General features: G+C 37.8%; 1 long non-coding RNA gene and 2 gene segments (V, D, J or C); all 3 read left to right on the top strand.

Moving 5' to 3' along the window:
* Positions 1-993: 993 nt before the first annotated feature.
* On the top strand, positions 994-1,550 carry LOC120717746. The segment is given in 2 exon segments: positions 994-1,102; positions 1,192-1,550. Coding segments are annotated over 2 exon segments (402 nt in total).
* A 5,112-nt stretch (positions 1,551-6,662) lies between these two features.
* LOC120717918 lies at positions 6,663-9,730 on the top strand. The gene is made up of 3 exons (XR_005692295.1): positions 6,663-6,819; positions 6,893-7,217; positions 9,719-9,730. It is a non-coding gene; the product is annotated as an uncharacterized LOC120717918 (long non-coding RNA).
* A 281-nt stretch (positions 9,731-10,011) lies between these two features.
* On the top strand, positions 10,012-10,937 carry LOC120717910. The segment is given in 2 exon segments: positions 10,012-10,177; positions 10,260-10,937. Coding segments are annotated over 2 exon segments (357 nt in total).
* The last annotated feature ends 8,652 nt before the right edge of the window (positions 10,938-19,589 follow it).

The following is a 19,589-nucleotide window of genomic DNA, read 5'->3' as shown; positions in this document are numbered from 1 at the left end:
TTATTGTTAATATATATAGTCTTAGTGTGAGTCAAACATCTCTTCAACTCGAAAAGCCTGCTTATAATATGTCCCTTTAAATAAACTCACACTGGCAATATTCTGCAAAGCACTGATGTATTTATTGCCAATATTATCTGGTGTAGGTTATGAAGGGAGTGTTGGACTGAACATCTTCATGTTCATTATATATCTGTGCTGCTATATTAATAAAACTTTTCAACACATTTGTTCACATGGAAAAATGAAGGGCAATGTGTCAGGACTATTTCAGCTGTTTGTGCATGAATGAAATGGATCCCACAGTGCATCCTGTTTAAAATATTGCTAAGCTGCCCCAAGTGCCTTGTACGAGCTTTATTTCCTACTAAAATATTACTGTAAACAGGCAAAACAATACTAAACCCAAACAGTAAAAAGTGCAATTTTTGCAGATCTGCAACCTCTGAAAGAAGTAATATATTTCCTGTGAAAATGCAGGAAATAATGTCTTTCTGCAAAGCTTTCACCATGTTTGTATAAGGCTGGAAGACATAACAATAATGTGCTGAAAAAAAAAAAATAAGGACAGGATGTACCTACTCATATTTCTGTTGCTATATTTAAGAATCTTATGGTCCTGAAATGAATCAAGTGCCTTTTGAAATAATAGATAATTAGTTAAATTGTGTAATTAAGAGGCACTTATAATATATTTCTGAATCTGACAAATGACTGAATTAGTCAGTTTTGTCAAGAAAAAGCAGACATATTTTTAAAACCACAGGTGCACAGATGTGTTATAAGAAAAAAAAAAAACAAGAGATTAAACTTTCCTTTGGATTTGAAAATGTGAATGAGTAATAAGGTACAACAAATGCTAAGCAAAGATGAGACCTGGCAAGTTTATATCACACTATTATATTATAGCAGATTTTTCTGTTGGCTCTAACTGTACCAACACTGGTGCCTCTTGTGTTTGATTCTATGCAAACTCGGTGTCCTTCCTCGCTACTCAGCCATAAAAACTCCTCACATCTTTGGGGTGACGATAGCAGAGCATCACCCTCAACATAAACCATGTTTTCTGTAGCTCTGCTGCTGCTGTTGGCAGCTGGATCTCGTGAGTCCCTTTTTATTTGTCAAACTCAATAGTTTATCATTAACGGCTTTACCTAATCATCTGTTAAAAATAATATTCTCTATTTACAGGTGTGAAGTGTGAGCAGTTGACACAGCCAGCCTCTGTGACAGTGCAGCCAGGCCACCGTCTGACCATCACCTGTCGGGTCTCTTATTCTCTTAGCACCTACTGGACAGGCTGGATCAGGCAGCCTGCAGGGAAAGGACTGGAGTGGATTGGGGTGAAAAGTACTGGGAGCTCTTACTATAAAGATTCACTAAAGAACAAGTTCAGTATTGACTTAGACACTTCAAGCAACACAGTGACTTTAAATGGACAGAATATGCAGCCTGAAGACACTGCTGTGTATTACTGTGCCAGAGAGTCACAGTCACACAAACCATCAGCAGACCTGAACAAAAACCCCTCCGAGCCTGATCACTTATGAAGCTGCCAGAGGAGGAGCTCTAGGATCACAAATGATTGCTCAACATGGTTGAAGGAAAAAGGAAAATCTAAAAATGCTATGGTCCATATGTTCTTATCAACAAATCAAACTTTGTTCCTTTTATTCTACATGGATTTCGCTTTCATATATCATGTTTGAAAGTACTATGAAATCAGGTTTTAGATCTTTGCACAGCAGATAAACTCCTCTAAATGAAACCAGCAACTTAAAACTTCTTTTGTTATTATCTCTAATGACATTTCACTTTTGCAGGTGCATTTTTGAGAAATATTTAATTTAAAAGTTTTGTATTACATAGAATAAAGGTTACCCTTTAGAGTTAAATGATAAGAGACTGCTGAGCTTGTGGTGTATTGTTGATTTTGAGAGTGTTATTGGCATAAATACCTGCCTTCTATGTATAACCATGAATTAACAGTTTTTTGTGTTTTTTTAAGGAGGAGTTGATGCAAAACTGATACCTGTGATGTATTTATATATGGTGGATTGCACAGACTTCTAATGTTATGGTCTGTTGTGTGGCAAGATGATTGTGGACCCAGATCAGGACTCAGCAGACAGACTTGAACTCTAACACAGCTTTATTTGCTGGTTACAGGCAGATTGCACTAATGAGCTGTTTCCATGTCTTTAGGTATTGATGGTCAAACATTGACTCAGTCTGGGCCAGTGATTAATCAACAAATCAGTCCTTAAGTTGACCAAAAACCCCAAAGACCTAAAACTTATCACTGATTTCAGCAGGAGGAAGTCCGACCTTCAGCCCATCTTCATCATTGGGAAGTGTGTGGAGAGGCTGACCAGCTTCAAATTCCTGGTTTCTGAGGATCCTCACGAGGATAAACCTAAATTTGAAGCTGCTGACCATCTTCTACCACTTCTCCACTGAGAGTGTGCTGACGTATTGCATCTCTGTGTTGTTGTCAAGCTCCACTATGGCACACAATAAGCCACTAAGAAGGTTCATTAACAATACCAGAACATCACTGGACACCTGAAGGACCTCTATAGCACTTGCTGTCTGTAAAGGGCACAGAGCATTTTGCAGACGTGAACAGTCCTGATCTTATACATGATATATCTGTAATTATGATCATAAATTAAAGAAATTCAGCAAACAATAAACTTAAATAATCTTGTATGAAAAAACGGAAAGACAAATGCAAATCGCTACCATATTTTCTGGGACTGTCATGTTATTATTATTATTATTTTTCCTTTTTTTCTCGTTCTTTTTTTCTCTTTCTTTTCTCTTTTTTTTTTTTCGTGTTTGGGATCCCAAGCCTGCACTTAGCACAAGGCTACAACGGCTCTGCTAAACGTATCATGGGTACGATAAGAGAGCAATAAGTGCCAATGAACAACAAGTAAAGCAAATATTTAGGTTTCTATGAACAGGTTGGGAATCAAGCCTCGACTCTTGATCCTGTCAGCTGCAGCATCAAAATTGCTCTGCTTTTTTTTCTTTGGCTATTTGTTCTCATCCCCCGGACCAGTTTTCTATTGCCGTGTTCGGCGTTCAGTGTTGTCTTCTGTGTGTGTGTGTGATTTGTTTGTTTTTTGAAGACTTCTTTTAAGGACAATAGCATGCATTTATCCTACGGGAGATTGTGTTTTGGTCAGTAATCATGAGTAAATTGGCTACAGTTGTTCACAAAAAAAAGGAAAAAGAAATAGCTGTGGACATTTGAAAGAAGAGCACAGACTAATCATCCTCTTTCTTTGTTCCTCCTGGTCTTAAAACAAGCAATTTGCTCAGAATAGAGCACACAGATAAACACACAAAACACACACATCCACATTATCTGCACTGCAACAATGTCCACAGTGAAACCACACTGCCTCAATTAATTGGCAGTGTGTGTTTTGTGTTTTTAAACTGGCCATTTGTCTGACAGAACACAACAGTCCCATATATATATATACATTTCTCTCTATATATATCTTTGTGTGTGTTTGTAAAATGTGTGTGTTTGTGTGTGTGTGTGTGTGGCCAGGCTGCAGTATTAGGTCTTTTTTTTTTTTTTTTTTTTTTTTGCCTGTCCCGTTTGGCTCTTTTGCCATCAGAATTATTGTCTAAAGGCAAAGAAAGATGCCCAACGGATTTACTTTACCAAATTGACCATCTCAGCCTTGCCATAATGGTCCATTTGATTCACCTTTTATTGTTTATTTTATTTTCACTTGTTGAATACGGGACAGACTTGACTGGGGGAAAGAAGGGGAGAAAGAAAGAGGGAAAGAGAAACAGTTGAGAAGAGGGACGGGGGAGAAGGGCAAAAAACAAAAACCAACAGAATGGGCAGAAAAAAAAAAGAGAAAAAAAATGCATATATCTATCACCTGGATCACCTGTTGAGAAAGAAAAAAGAAAACAAGCAGAAGAGAACAAGAGTAATAGAATAAACAACATCACAATGATATATGGGAATATGACAGTAAATACTAAATATTAAACATTATTGTGCAGCACATAAGATCAACAGAACACAGTGTGCTTTGAGGTAGGAGCCAAAAAGGGTGTAGTTTGTGGGTGTGATCACCCGTGTGTACACCTGTGAGCATGGATGCGCTTGTTTTTTTTAAAAGGTTCCTTCATGTAATGATCTGCTAGAGGGTGTGGGGGGGCCACAGCCCCGTCCTCCAGGGCATGACTGTCATGTTATTAAAACTTATTGGAAGGGAATACATGCAGCAATACAAGAGACATTTGGAAGATATTTACCTTTGGAAAGTAAAACTCTATTTGTTGGACTTATGCCAGAAGGACGGACAAAGAACGATAAATACTTGTTTAATATTTTACTGGCAGCAGGCAAAAAAGCCATCACAAAAAAATGGCTTTCTTCAGAGAGCCCAACTATGAACATGTGGATGAACATCACAATGGACATTTACAGAATGGAGAAAATGACAGCAGATGTGAACTACAAGAAGGACCTGTTTGTATCATGATGGAAGAAATGGATGGACTACATTAAAAACTACATTTGCTTTTGCTTTAGATTTTGACTTTGTTAACTACTAGAAAACTAGAGGAAATATTAGGTACATTAATGGAAACAAAAACAAACTCCCTATATTTATTTATTTATTTTTCTTTCCTTTTTCTTTTTCCTTTTTTTTTTAATTCATATTTTTATTAAGGTTTCAAAAGCAGGCATTCACAATATGTACATCATGTAAGCATTCTTCATACTTAGGTTATCTGCCTTAGATACTGAAATAGTATTTTAATTTACATCCAAGTCATAAGGGAAGAATACTTACAACGATAGAAGTAATTGAAACCATCACATAATCCGAAAATCAAAAAACAAAAAACAAAACTAACAAACCTAAGAAAGAGAAAAAAAAAAAAAAAAAAAAAAAAAAAAAAAAAAAAAAAAAAAAAAAAAAAAACAAAACTAACAAACCTAAGAAAGAGAAAAAAAAAAAAAAAAAAAAAGAAACAAAAAAAACAAAAACAAAAACAAAAAACAAAAAAAACAAAAACACGGATGTATTGGTAGGGGGTGATCCTATAAATATATATACATACATCATAATTATTGGTTTGTAATAATAAAATCTGGCCTATGAGGCGTGATATATTTGACCCAGTTTTCCCAGTATGATGTAAATTTCTCCAGCTTGTGGTTAACAGAAGCTGTTATCTTTTCCATGTTATAAATTTTCATTGTGATTTCCATCCATGTACTTATGTTTGGGCTCTCTGGGGATAACCATTTTCTGGTGATATTCTTTTTACAGGCCACCAGTAAAATATTCATTAAATGTTTATCATATTTAGGCCATTCCTGAGGTATATATCCAAAGAACATAGTCTTACTCTCGAGAGGTATTTCGCGTTTAAAGATATCCTGTAAGGCATTATGTATTTCTCTCCAATAATCCCTCAAGATTGAGCAGTCCCAGAAAATATGGTAATGATTTGCACTTTGATTTCCACAGTTCCTCCAACAAGCAGGGGGGTTATCATCATAATGAGACTTCTGAGAAGGTGTTATAAAGTATCTAATTAGGCACTTCCAGCCAAATTCCCTCCACTTTTGTGAGCTGGTACACATCCACTGATATCTCCATACTGCCGTCCATTCTTCCTCTAATATTTTTATCCCTCCTTCCTTCTCCCATTTTGTTCTAATATATGAAGTCGAATGTGGTTTCAAATCCATTAGACCCTTATACAGACATGATACAATTCTATCAATAGTTTCTGAGTTATAGCTTTTTATAAACAGTTCCATCAAGCGTGTGTTTATCATTGTTACGTTTCTCATCTTCGTGTCGGCATAGTGCCTTAACTGCAGATATCGATAGAAGTCTTGTTTTTCTAATGAAAATGTTTTTCTAAGCATGTCAAAGCTGAACAATTTTCCATCCTTCATTATACTGCACAGGGCTGTTATGCCCTTACCTGTCCAGTCCTTGAATCTAGAATCCAGTTCATTAGGCTTGAACTCTGAGTCGTAAGCACACCATTTAAGAACTGTAATATTGGTCTCGAGTTTATATTCCTTTATAATAGTTCTCCATGTTTTAAGGGTCCTTTTCACCCACATGTTATCAGTGTTTTTTATATAGGTTTGTAAGTTATTGTCAGCTAGGGTTGCCTGAATAGGTATAGACAGCATTTGTTCCTCAATGGTCCTTTTTCTTTTTCCTTATGTATTTTTTATTTGTTTTGTTTGTTGTTTCCTGTTTTGCTTCTTTTTCTTTTCTTATTCTTCTTTCATTCTTGTGGATGTTTTGGTTGTTTGAATGTAGAAAAAAGAAAGGAAAAAAGATGTATGTACTGACGGATGGCTGAAGTTGATGGTATTGTGTGGTGATTCTAAAATGTCAATTAAAAAAAACCCAAAAACCCCCCCCAAAAACGGAAAGACAGCACACTTAACAAAACTGAAGTAAATTAAACTTCAGTTGCATGTTTAAAGTCATATCACTGGCTTGTGACGAAGCACTTTGTGACAGTGGTGAATCAAAGACATAAATCATATGGCTAATATTCAATTTGCATTTATTCACTATCATAATAAGAGCATTATGGGGCAGGAGTTGAAGATGTAAAAGAAACAGTAACAGTGCTGGAGGAATATACTTAGAAATACTTACTATGAGGAGGAGCCAATGCAAAACCTAAATGTAATCCAGTGCTTCTTATGTGACTGGAGAGAGGACGACAGACACTTCAACATGATGGGCTGTAACATGAGACTGTTGCTTTTAACTGTTTGGTGCACAGGTGAGAAAATATCCTCTGTCTTTTAAAATTTGCCAGCTTGCAGAAAATCACAATTTTCTTATTTTTCTACCAGGTGCTTGTGCCCAGACTTTAACAGAATCTGAACCAGCCATTAAAAGGCCTGGACAATCACACACATTGACCTGTACAGCCTCTGGATTAACACTGAGAAGCAACTATATGGCATGGATCAGACAGCCTCTTGGAAAAGGACTGGAGTGGATTGCCTGGCACGATAGCGGCAGTGGTAGCAGGAGATTCTACTCCCAGTCAGTCCAAGGCCGCTTCACCATCTCCAGAGACGACAACAGACAGCTGCTGTTGCTGCAGATGAACAACCTGAAGACTGAAGATTCTGCTGTTTATTATTGCGCTCGAGAGCCACAGTGATTAAAGCTGTTTTAGTTCCTGTACAAAATCCTCTAGCTTTCCACAGTTTATTTTTACTTATTAATATAGATAAATATCTTGTGTAGTTGTATAATGTAGTATACAAGTACACACACACATATATACATACACACACACACACACACACACACACACACACACACACACACACCATAAACATTCAAACCACCTCCAAACTTGTGTGAAATGTAAAATGATTACTTATCCTGTGTCCCTTACAATACACTCACATTGATAAGATTTGGCACACTGTTACTTTACCTGTAGCTGTTTGTGGCTTGATCAAATCATGTATGTTATTTAGCCTGAAAATAGCATATATAAATTAATTTATACATAAATTAATGTTATAACTTATTCATAACAACTTGGTTCCTGTGTTTATCAGTTTTCCCAATAGGTTTGCTGCCTTATAAATACAGACACTGAAGTGCATTAGCACAATAGGGCTGTCTGTGCACTAAATAACATAAGTATTCAAGGCATAAAGTGCCTTGATTGAGCTTTACCTTTGGACATGATAATTAATCTACTAAAATATTACAGTTTTTATTGCAAATTCTGTGTTACAGGGCAAATTTAAATAATGCAAAAAGCTGTTCCTGATATTACAGGATAAATAATTAAATGCTGCAGCACATTCTTCATGCATATGTTTCAGTCAAGTAAACAGCAAACATGATTTCAAAAAATCAGCAGTACAGTGATCCTTTCCATAAAAAAGCAATTAGACTTTATTTTTTTATGTATTTTCATGAGGTAATATGGTTAAACAAATTTTAGGCAAATGTGATCTTGTGGCAAGTTTGGCAGCTAGTATAGTGACTGCGCTACTTGTTCTAGTTTACAAGCACGTGTTTTGTTCTATGCAAACATCACTCAGCTTCCTCGCTACTCAGTCATAAAAACTGCTCACATTTTTGGGTGGAGATACCAGAACATCAGTCTCAATTAAACCATGTTTTCTGTAGCTCTGTTGCTGCTGTTGGCAGGTGGATCATGTGAGTCTCCTATATTTGCCATATTCATCAGATTATCTGTAACAACACAATTTAATCACATGTTAAAAATAACCTTTTCCTACTTGCAGGTGTACAGTGTGAGCAGTTGACACAGAAAGCCTCTGAGACTGTACAGCCAGGTCAACGTCTGACCATCACCTGTCAGGTTTCCTATTCTGTGACCGGCCGCTGGACAGCTTGGATCAGACAGCCTGCAGGAAAAGGACTGGAGTGGATTGGAAGCAGAGTTGGTGCAACTTTAGCTTATAAAGATTCACTAAAAAACAAGTTCAGTATCAGCTTAGACTCTTCCAGCAACACCGTGACTCTGACTGGACAGAATATGCAGCCAGAAGACACTGCAGTGTATTACTGTGCCAGAGACCCACAATAACACAAAACATCACTAGAGCTGAACAAAAACTGCACTCTGCCTGAACATCAGTAAAAGCACCACAGGAGGCGCTCTAAGACCACTAATGATTTTAAAGAGCATCCTCACTCTAACAAGATTTATATGAACTGATTGCTTCATAGTTGTCTCTTCATGTAATGAAAAAAACAACAACAACAACAATACTACTACTACCACCAATTATACAATTAATTACAATTATACCATTTTTTTCAGAAGGGTGGAGGGTCATTAACTAAAAAAGGATGCAAATGGAAGCTCAACTGATGTGTATTCTCAACATAACATATTATTAGTATACATAAAAGTCATTTTTTCACAGTACAATTGAACACACAAAAACAACAACAAAATAGTGTTGTATAAAAATACAATCTGTGTGAATGTGCTTTTGGTTTGGCCCATTTTGTGAATGCACTGAATACAATAATTTTTTTTATCAGTAAACCAGTATAATGATCAACGTTCTTGTTTGTCTTTTCCATATTTGGAAATAAGCAAGAAGATTTCTTCACTCAATGAGAGATGTAGTTGTTCATCTTCTGAAGAAGTATTTTCAAGCCTTCAGGCAAGCTTGAGGCCTAAACTGTGCACTTGATTTGTAGTTAGTCTCCATAGTGTTCTTTCTATGCTATCAACAACATGAAGAGTGCATGATAGAGGATGATGATAATGAGATAATACAATAGAACCAAAAACATAGCAAAAAAAATAAGCATGTGTCATTGGGGTCAGGAGCAGAAAGAACAGTAAATAAAAGATAAAGAAAGCAATAAATAAATAAATACAATTCTATTCATATCCTGAATGCTGTATCATAGATTGCAGAGAGAATTGCTGCTTGTAGCTTTTGTTGGGCAGATGATGATTTTCCCTGATCTTTAGTTAACATGCTCTTATTTTCTTTGGAGAACAATTCATTTGATTTCTTTTATTTTTCTTTTCTTATTTTATGTCTTTACAGGTGTTGATGGTCAGACTCTGACAGACTCTGAACCGGTGGTTAAAAGGCCCAGTGAGTCTCATACAAAAGTGTGTTGTAATTTTGCAAGACGAGTGAATGTGCACTCAGTTTGAATACTGGAGACACTGATAGCAGAAATTGTAAAAAAGAGATAACATTTATAAACATTAACATTATGTCTATTATTTGTTTTTACTGAACAGAAACTTGGTCTCAAGCCTCAGGAAGTGGCAAATCAAAACGGTTCACTTAATCAAACAGATCACATATTTATTTCTTTATTTGTTACTGAAGTGATGTCCAAAACTGTCACTCAATTTAAAGTTTATGCAAACATTTACTTACATGTAGCATCCACTCCAGTTTCTCCAGTTAATATGTGACGCTCAGTTAAAGTGAGTTCACATGAGTCTAGTTACCTAATGTGAGGAGGAGTCAATGCAAAACTTACATACCTTACACCTCTACTTATGTGACTGCAGGGAGCATAACAGAGAGCAGAAGTCACAAAGTTTAACACAATGGACTGCAGGACGGGGCTGCTGCTGTTAGCTATCTGCTGGACAGGTGAAGATCTACAAGATTTACTCATCAATAAAATTCTGAAAAACATAAAGGAACTGATTATTATTCAATTCTGTTTTTACAGGTATTGATGGTCAGACTCTGACACAGTCTGAACCCGTTGTTAAAAAACCTGGAGAGTCTCACAGGCTCACCTGTACCACCTCTGGACTCTCATTTAGTAGCTGGTGGATGGCCTGGATCAGACAGGCTCCTGGGAAAGGACTGGAGTGGATTGCAACTGAGGCTAATGGAGGCACCAACTACTACTCTCAGTCAGTACGAGGCAGGTTTACTGCCTCCAGAGACAACAGCAGAGAACAGCTGTTTTTGCAGATGAACAACTTGAAGACTGAAGATTCTGCTGTGTATTATTGTGCTCGAGACTCACAGTGACTGGAACTAGTTGAACAGCTGAACAAAATCCTCCAGTGATCCTCAGACATTTTTCACTCATATGTGCTTATGCATGTGATTTTGTTTTGTTTTGTGTTTTTTTTTTTACCTACAAATCCATTTTCATTTTTTCTTTGTTCATACGACTTTGACAGGCTGATTAAAAGATCCAGCTAATCTCACAAACTGTCTACTGACTTCAAGCTTACACAAAGTACTTAAGTGTGAGCTACTGAGTTTCTGTTGATTGTGTTTAATCCATGGCCCTTCAATTAAGATGTACAACAGCAAAGAAATTACCAAAGAGGTCTCTTCTATTTATTTCTTGTCAGCAGCTGTTTATCTCATATGATGCTAAATTGAATATTACACTGGATATCACATAATACATAACATACAAAGATATATTTATTGAATAAATTATTCTACAAATTTGTTAGAAATCCTGCCATAAGCCTGGGGTTCTGGTGAACCTCCCACAATGCATCAATAACTTCTCTTCCTCTCTTTTTGTATTACATGCTGCTTTTACAAGTTAATATTTTTTCCAGTATTTTTCCTTGTCTTTGTTCTTTTCTTTTTGATATTCTCTTTGCACTTAATTGAGTAGTGGAGCAGTGATGAAGTCTGCTGCACCCCAACATGAGACATATGGTTACCTGGTCACACACCATGGTAAATTTGCACCCTAATATTTCAAATTAATATGCAAACCAAGTGACTTCCTGTGACACAGTTATAAAGGAGTCACTTAGAGTGAAACAGTGATCAGAAGGTCATACAGTCAGCTTCAATCAAAAAACATGTTTCCCCATTGCTTTCCTACTGCTGTTGGCAGCTGGATGCCGCAAGTAACTGTAAATTTGTAAACTGTAAATGTGCAGCTTTTCTTTTAAAATAAAATTCAATCATTTGTCCTGCTTTATATCCACCTTTTTACAGATGTAACATGTGCAGAGTTGACACAGCCAGCCTCTGAGACTGTGCAGCCAGGCCACAGTAACACAAACCATCAACGAACCTGGACAAAAACCCCTCACAGTCTGTTTTAATAAAAAGCTTCCAGAACTGGAGCTCTCAGACCACTATCCTGTTCACTTCCACTTTCAGCTGACAAGTTGGCTTTTAGAATATGCATTTAGTATAGGTATTGTTGTATTGTAAGTTTTATTATTTGAAAAATTACAATTTTCCATTTTTCCCTGATTTTTACTTTAAAAGAGTGGTATTCAGTTTTAGGTACTGAGGTTCTCAGTCTGAATCAGTGGTTAAAATGTCTGGAGACTCCCACAGACTGACCTGTACATACTCAGGGTTTAGTGGTAATATTAGTGCTGCTTGGATCAGACAGGCTGCCTGAATAGTCTTGCTAGACATGTACTGCAGTCATGAACTGGTTGTGTGGAGGCAGATGAGGACCCAAACGCAAAACTCACGGAGACAAAAAGCTGAACTCAAAATCACTGCTTTATTGCAGGCTTCACAAAGAAACAGAACTAAACTGGGAATGCTAACTGAGGACCAAGGGAACACAGAAAGGCACACCGGTTCGGGAGGAGACATTGACGACGCGACACCGAACTGAGGGACACATGCACATAAATACACAGAGGGTTAACGAGGGAAGTGGGCGCACACGGGGAACACAGCTGACACAGATAATCATAACGAGACACGGCAGGAGTAACACAACACTGACGGGAGACTGTCAAAGTAAAACAGGAAGTACACAGAGTTGCAGACAGGAGGAGGAGAGAGAGAGACAGGAGAGCACAGGCGTAGCGGGCTGGGGAAACATGAAATAAAACACAAGGAGGGGAGACGAAGGCTCACAGATACACAGGGGCACACAGGGGGGAAAAGTCACAAGGGGGAAATCAAATAAGGAACAACTTAACAGAGCAACCCAGGAACCGTGGCCAAAATAAAGAACAAAATACAAAAATACATGAAAACTAAGAATGCTGGGCCAACATGGCCCAGGATCATAACAACTGCAGTTGGTTGCAAGAGATACAGAAGCTTTGATGATGAATTTCAATATCAACATGTTCTCACTGAACATAAACACTGAAAGCATGGACAGAGTGTTCATTTCTTTAGAACTGGACTCGATTTTTCATGTTTATCACAATCTCACAGTAACCTGCCAGGTCTCTTAATCTCTGAGTATTGTTCATTATGACATCTCCTGTCTTTGATTTTATTTTCATTTTATTTTAAAAGAGAGAAGTGCGAATATTGAAAATAAAAGTGGACAACTTTAGTTGCTCCTTAATTAATTTTTTATTTTCCAGTGCTTTTTGTTAATCCTGATTGTGGATTAGAAATATCATCATAACTGCTGTTAACTATTTGCTTGGGAGTTGACAGCATTAATAATTCTTGATATTACAGTTTAATTTAGTGTGATTTGATGCTCTTGACATGTTTTTATGGTCTCTGACAAAATCTGAATCAGTGGTAAAAAGACCTGGAAAATATCCAGAATGAACCTGTACATCATGCCTATTCAACTACGAAGTTAGTTGGGCCAGATTTTCAAACCGAGGAATTTATCTGGGCCAGATATTTTTTTTGAAGCCAGTAGGCAGCAGATCATGATCAATTTCAAACCCACACAACTGTACTGAAAAACAAGTATTTTTTTTATTCCTTTTCCCCTATAAATCTGGTGGTGACCTCTCACAAATGCACACCAAAAGGTCCATTTAAAAAAAAGGGAGCTATAACTATTTTTTGCACATTTGAAATAATAATAATAATAACAAAAAACATTTTGATAATTCCCTTTCAAATTAAAATAAATATTTCGCTGACCACTCACTTTTCCTGCCATGGATGGAGCCCCATCGGTCACAAGTATACAGACACGCTTCATATCCAGACCATTTTCCTCAAAAAGAGTTTAAATCTTCTCAAACATCATTTCGCCAGCTGTGTGTCCCTCTAACGGTAGTAAGCCGAGCAATTTCCCATCCAAAAAACGGACATATACGCATTATCAGTTCTGTCTGTGATCTCCTGCTATAGACATTACATCAGTTTTCTTCAGGTCATCTAACAGCATTTCAAACTCGTCTGACGCCAGAACTTCAATTCTACGAATATTTGAACTGTCCTACAGGGGTACGTTTTTAATAGCAGATGTCACACTCACTTTTCACCGCATCCACCACGGCCAGCATGCAGTATTTCATTGTTTCAGAATCTGTGAAAGGCCTTTTCTTCTTCGCCAAGAAGCAAACACGAAGGGAAGCTGCTGCAGCTCTCTCTTGGGCTGTACAGGACCCTCACCATGGTAGTACAACTCCGGTTGTAAGATTATTAAACTCGGTAAAATGAATAAGTATTTGTCAGTCCGGGCAGGGTTAAACCGACAGTTTTCATTGTCAATTCTGCGCTTTTGGAGTGAGAAAGACATGCTGTTGTCGCATCATATATTACGATGATTGTTTAATATGTTTACATCACGGTGCATTGTGGGTTAAATATTGCTAGGCTACTAGGAGTGTTGCATTCACAGTCTACACTACGCTGTAGGAATTTTTAATTTTTTTAAAATTAATTAACGAATTCATTTTTTGCGTTTTCTCTGTGTTTCTGCCAGGACCACAGGCAGGGCCACTCGCAGGTTGCTTCTGGGCCGCATTTGGCCCGCGGGCCGCCATTTGAATAGGCTTGCTGTACATGCTCCAGATTCACATTCAGCAGCTATAATATGAACTGATACACACTGGCACTGCTGATAGTCCCAGTTCATCCAGGGTAGGTCCATCATCTCCAGAGATGACTCCAACAGTTTGTCTGCTATCAAGAAGGATTTTATGATCAAAGAAAAAAGAAAAGAAAAAACTGTAGAATTATAAGGATAGGACTGTCTTACCTGAACACAATTAGTTAACAAATAAATACATTTCAAATAATAATGTAATAAAATGATCAGTACTACAAGCTACAGTGTGGGAGGAGCTGATGCAAAACTGTTCTAGTTTATCTTTACATAAGTGTTAGAGAGTTTAAGACAGAGTGTAAATCATTGATGTACCCACTGTAGACTGCAGAGAGAAATAGCTTTCATCATGTTCAGACTTCATATGTGGTTCACTTTTCTCATTCTTTTAATGAACTGGGCTGGTAAGGATTATACGTTTACTTTTACTAATGAAAACACATAAAATGTCTGCATCATTGTATCTAATGAGCTGTTTGTTTGTAGGTACTGAAGGTCAAACACTGACAGAGTCTGAATCAGTGGTTAAAAGGCCTGGAGACTCCCACAGACTGACCTGTACATACTCAGGGTTCAGTAGTGATTACTGGAACGCTTGGATCAGACAGGCTCCTGGAAAAGGACTGGAATGGGTTGCTACTATCAGTGGTGACAGTAGTAGCATCTACTACTCTGAGTCAGTCAGAGGCCGGTTCACCATCTCCAGAGACAACAGCAGAAAGCAGGTGTATCTGCAGATGAACAGCTTGACGACTGAGGATTCTGCCGTTTATTATTGTGCTCGAGAGTCACAGTGACACAAAAGGAAGTAACGCTGTACAAAAACCCATGAAAGTCAAACTCCTTTCAACTTTCAACATTTCTTGTCCAGAGACTCACAGAAAAGAAGCATCAGTAGAGTTGAAAAAGAACCCCTCAGTGCGTGAATAGGAACAAAATCTAAATCATACAGTATGAGTTGCACATAAAGGATTTAATTTGGTCACATCCAATGATTTTTCCCCTTCACCCTTTTCGGAGGGTGAATGCTAATCTTAATGATGCTTTATACTGTGTGAACTGATGGTTTTCTTTCACAAATCCTTACAGCAGTTGGGGGCACAGTGTGTGTGTGTGTGTGTGTGTACCAGCGCTCCATTCCACTCTTTGCTGGACTGATAAGCGCTATTGTTCTTCCTTACTTCCAATCACCTCAAAGGAGGTATGCTCACATGTTCTCAAGATGACTCAATTGAATTTGTTAAAGTCTTAATAATTTGTAATGATAATAATAATACTGGATTGCATTTATATAGCGCTTTTCGAGACCCTCAAAGTGCTTTACAATCCACTATTCATTCACTCTCACATTCACACAATGGTGGAGGCAAACTACAGTTGTTTCATTTTCTTTCTTTTTTTTTTTTTGCCTGTCCCGTTTGGATCTTTAGCCATCAGAATTATTGTCTGAAGGCCAAGAAAGATGCCTAGCGGATTTACTTTACCAAGTGGATCATCATGGCCTTGCGATATTGGTTCATCTGATTGACATTTATTATTGTTATGTATTTATTTTATTTTATTTTATTTTCGGTCGTTACAGACATGACTGGGGGATAGGAAAGGAAGAAAGAAACAATGAAAGAAAGAGAGGGAGAGAAAGAAAAAAGAGGGGAGAAGAGATAGTGAGAAAGGGGAGAAGGAAAAAAAATCATCTGGATCACCTGTCAAGAGAAGAAAAAACAGAAGAAAAAACAAACAAAAAAGAGCAACATAATAAACACAAAACCATCACAATAAACTAGCTAACAGTAAATAACAGTAGATACTAAATATTAAATGTTATTGTGCAGCACGCAAGATCGACAGCGCACAATGTGCTTTGAGGTAGCAGCCAAGAAAAGTGTCGTTTGTTTCTGTGAACACCTGTGTGTACACCTGTGTACCCAAGAACCCAAGGAGGGCCATTAACCATGCCGCCCTCCTGGGAAGAGCTGAGGAGAGCCCCAGACGAGGGGTGTTAGGTTTGTAGCATAAACCTATTCTCTGGAACGTTCAAGACAATTCTACTACACAGCAAAGCAAGACACAAGTCGGCAAAGTTTTTTGTATTGCTCGTGCACGAGGGAGAGAACTGTGACAAGCGTCGTTCCTTCGCTTGACCCCAGTTGCTCTCGTCTGCTCCCTCGTAACACTGCTCTTTATGGCGGTTACATGACTATGCATAGGTTCATTAACCTATGATGTCTTACATAGACGTACATGTGAACAAAGAATACCAGTCTGTGCATAGTGTAGGTATGTGTGTGTGTGTGTGTGTGCATGTGTGTGTGTGTGTGTGTGTGTGTCAAGATGTGACCCTGTGAATGACTCCCCCAAAGCTGGAGCCAGTAGTCCAGCGGTCCACCTAAACAACAGGCACTTATAGTTAAACAGATACAGAGTAGGTGTCCTCCCATAGCATAAATCAGTAAGAGAAGGTACAACCTCTCTTAAGACCTTAAGATGTGTGTGTATGCCAGAGTGCTCTGGGAGGCACACAGAGTCTTTGCAGACTGCTAAGGATCAGACCTCTATCATTATGCAATCGATTATAAAACTCTAAGCATATATGAGTACATATTTCTAAGCATAAATGACAATCCACAATATAAACCTAACAAGGGGTCACCCAGGAGCCACGGAGCAGAGGCCAGAGGGGGCTGCAGTGCAGAGGTGGGACCAAGTCATTGTTTTGCAAGTCTCAAGTAAGTCTCAAGTCTTTATCCTCAAGTCTCAAGTCAAGTCTCAAGTAATGTCAGGCAAGTCAGAGTCGAGTCTCAAGTCACTGGTGTAAAAGTCCGAGTCAAGTCACAAGTCTGAAACTTTGAATTTCAAGTCCTTTCGAGTCTTTAAAAAAAAAAAAAACGAAAAAATAATGTTGCAGTTATATGCTAAATGTAAATATTAGACCATGTAATTTTAAAATCTGTGTTTTTCTCAACACATGACAAAATAGTGAACTTAGAAAATATACACAAATTGTGAAATTGCACCTCTTTAAAATGCAGCTCAATTAAACCTAGCTCCAAGAATAATTTTCACCGACAGTTCTGAGATAAGCTGCATGTTATTCTTGGATGCGGTTGTAGGACTGGCTTTAAAATCGCATGACAAAAATATCATACACATTAAAAAAAACTGTATCACCAACGTAGCCTGGACAACATTTGCTAGTTAGATGAAGTCAGCTATCTCATCGTAGCATATTTATATACATATTTATAATCATACGGTTCTTGGAGTGAGTGCATACACTCATGAAGTTTAGTAACTTCCAGTCACTGCAACAAGCCCAGGTACAGTTTACCGACGGATGGGTACAGGACCTTGAAATGCACCGTGTAGAAAGTAAAGACCATCGTACGTATCATAAGTTTACCAGTCTCACAAATCGTCGTCATAAATACACATTCGTTAACCATTTATTAATAGGACCTTTGAGCTCAACGGTAATTAATTAGTAGTGGAAATAATTTCTGGTACCCATCACAGAAATGTAGCAATGACAATAATATTGTATGCTGTAATCGTACTGGACAATTAGTGATACAAAAAACCTGTTTTATCCTGTGAATAAAAGTATATGTTTTTGTCACTGTACCATAATAACAGAAGCGAAACGCAATATTGTGTCAGGACAATTCACTATTTATGCACAATAAACAAAGGAGCATAGCGCGACAATTTCTGTTCAGCGCCAGACTTGCTTGTAACCTATATCACTAATTATGTTATGAAAATGACGCATTAACTACAACAGCAGACTGACCTTCGTGTAAATGCTTGGAGCAGACTAACCTGTGAGCTGGAGTGTTCTGGGACGTTATATTTGGTCTTTGAATGGCTGCAATCCAGGCCATCCGTCGCGTCTTTGTTACTTCGGAAACATGGCTCGAACAATTTCTCTTCAACGACGTAATCCGATAACAACCAATCTCTTTACTCGTCGGCTTCCCGTGGCTGTCATGTGACCGGCTATTGCAGTTAATAATACAACGGCTTCTTGACATTTTTGTGTTTCTTTTTATCGCTGTATAACTGATTTTAATTGAAAGCCTGCGTGCGCTAGTACCGCTTGCCACGAGTTCCCAGAATCCTTTGCGGTTCTACCCGTGAATGACGTCACATTTTCAATCTCTATATAATATGCATGTTAAATTTTATATTTGGGGTAAAATATCAAGTCTTTTCAAGTAAACCGGTTCAAGTCCAATTCAAGTCCCAGGTAAATAGACACGCACTTGCAAGTGCTGCAGTAGAAATGAAGAATGACAGGGACTGGGTCCATACGTATAATGCACACAAATATAAACCTTGTACTACTTCTTTTAAATAGTTTCGAGTTTGAGATCTTTCCTAAAAACACAGATAGATAGAGCATAGGTCCTGTGATATGAAAAAGTCTCTTGATGTATTGTAAGTTTTAACATTTGAAAATTTCTGTATTACAAAGTAAAAAGAGACTATAATAAAGTCACTGAAAAAATTATACTTCTCTATTTTTCCACCTTAACGTGGTCTTTGCGTGTCTTAGTGACCATAAAAGCTAGACCAGCAGAAGCTTAGCCTTCAGGTGGGACACCCAAGTTGGTCAGGTCTTAGGGTAGAGGCCTGACAAAGTGCAAACCAATTACATGACGAAAACTGTTACCCAGAGTAGGGCTGCCATAATTAGTTGACCAGTCACGATTACGTCTATCAAAATCGTCAACGACTAATTTAATAGTTGGCGCGTTGTTTGAAGCTTTGTAAGATCCTGAAAGACGCAGGAATAAGTAGCAAGTAAATCAGTAAAGCGAGTAAATCGGTTTGACTGAGATTAAAGTTTCACACAGCTGAAAAAACGTCAAACAGAAAACTGATTAAACAGAAGTGTGAGATGGTAAAGAATTTACTCCAGTGTCCTGTTATATTTTAGATAGCAAGGAGCAGACGACTGAGTTTATTAAACTCCACCGAGACAATCTGCAAATTTCATTAAGAGTTTAATAAACTATGATCTTGTCTTTATTTTTAGTTAGCACATACCTTTTTAGTTAGCACATACTTCAAGCTGTAAGCTAATGATAGTTATATAAAAGCAGATGCATGCTGGTGCAATAAGATGTTCGTTTTATGTCCAATGGATGCACTTTCTGATTAGTCGACTAATCGCAAAAATAATCGGCGACTAGTCGACTATCATAATAATCGTTTGTGGAACCCTGAATCCAGAGCACCCCACACAGCCCCCACACCTTTCTCGCCTGCATTGCCACCTTGTGC

This window comes from Simochromis diagramma, unplaced genomic scaffold (assembly GCF_900408965.1).
Source record: "Simochromis diagramma unplaced genomic scaffold, fSimDia1.1 OVJJ01000510.1, whole genome shotgun sequence".
NCBI lineage: Eukaryota > Metazoa > Chordata > Actinopteri > Cichliformes > Cichlidae > Simochromis > Simochromis diagramma.
Note: the sequence above shows the minus strand (reverse complement) of the source record. Positions and strands in the feature narration are given on the sequence as shown.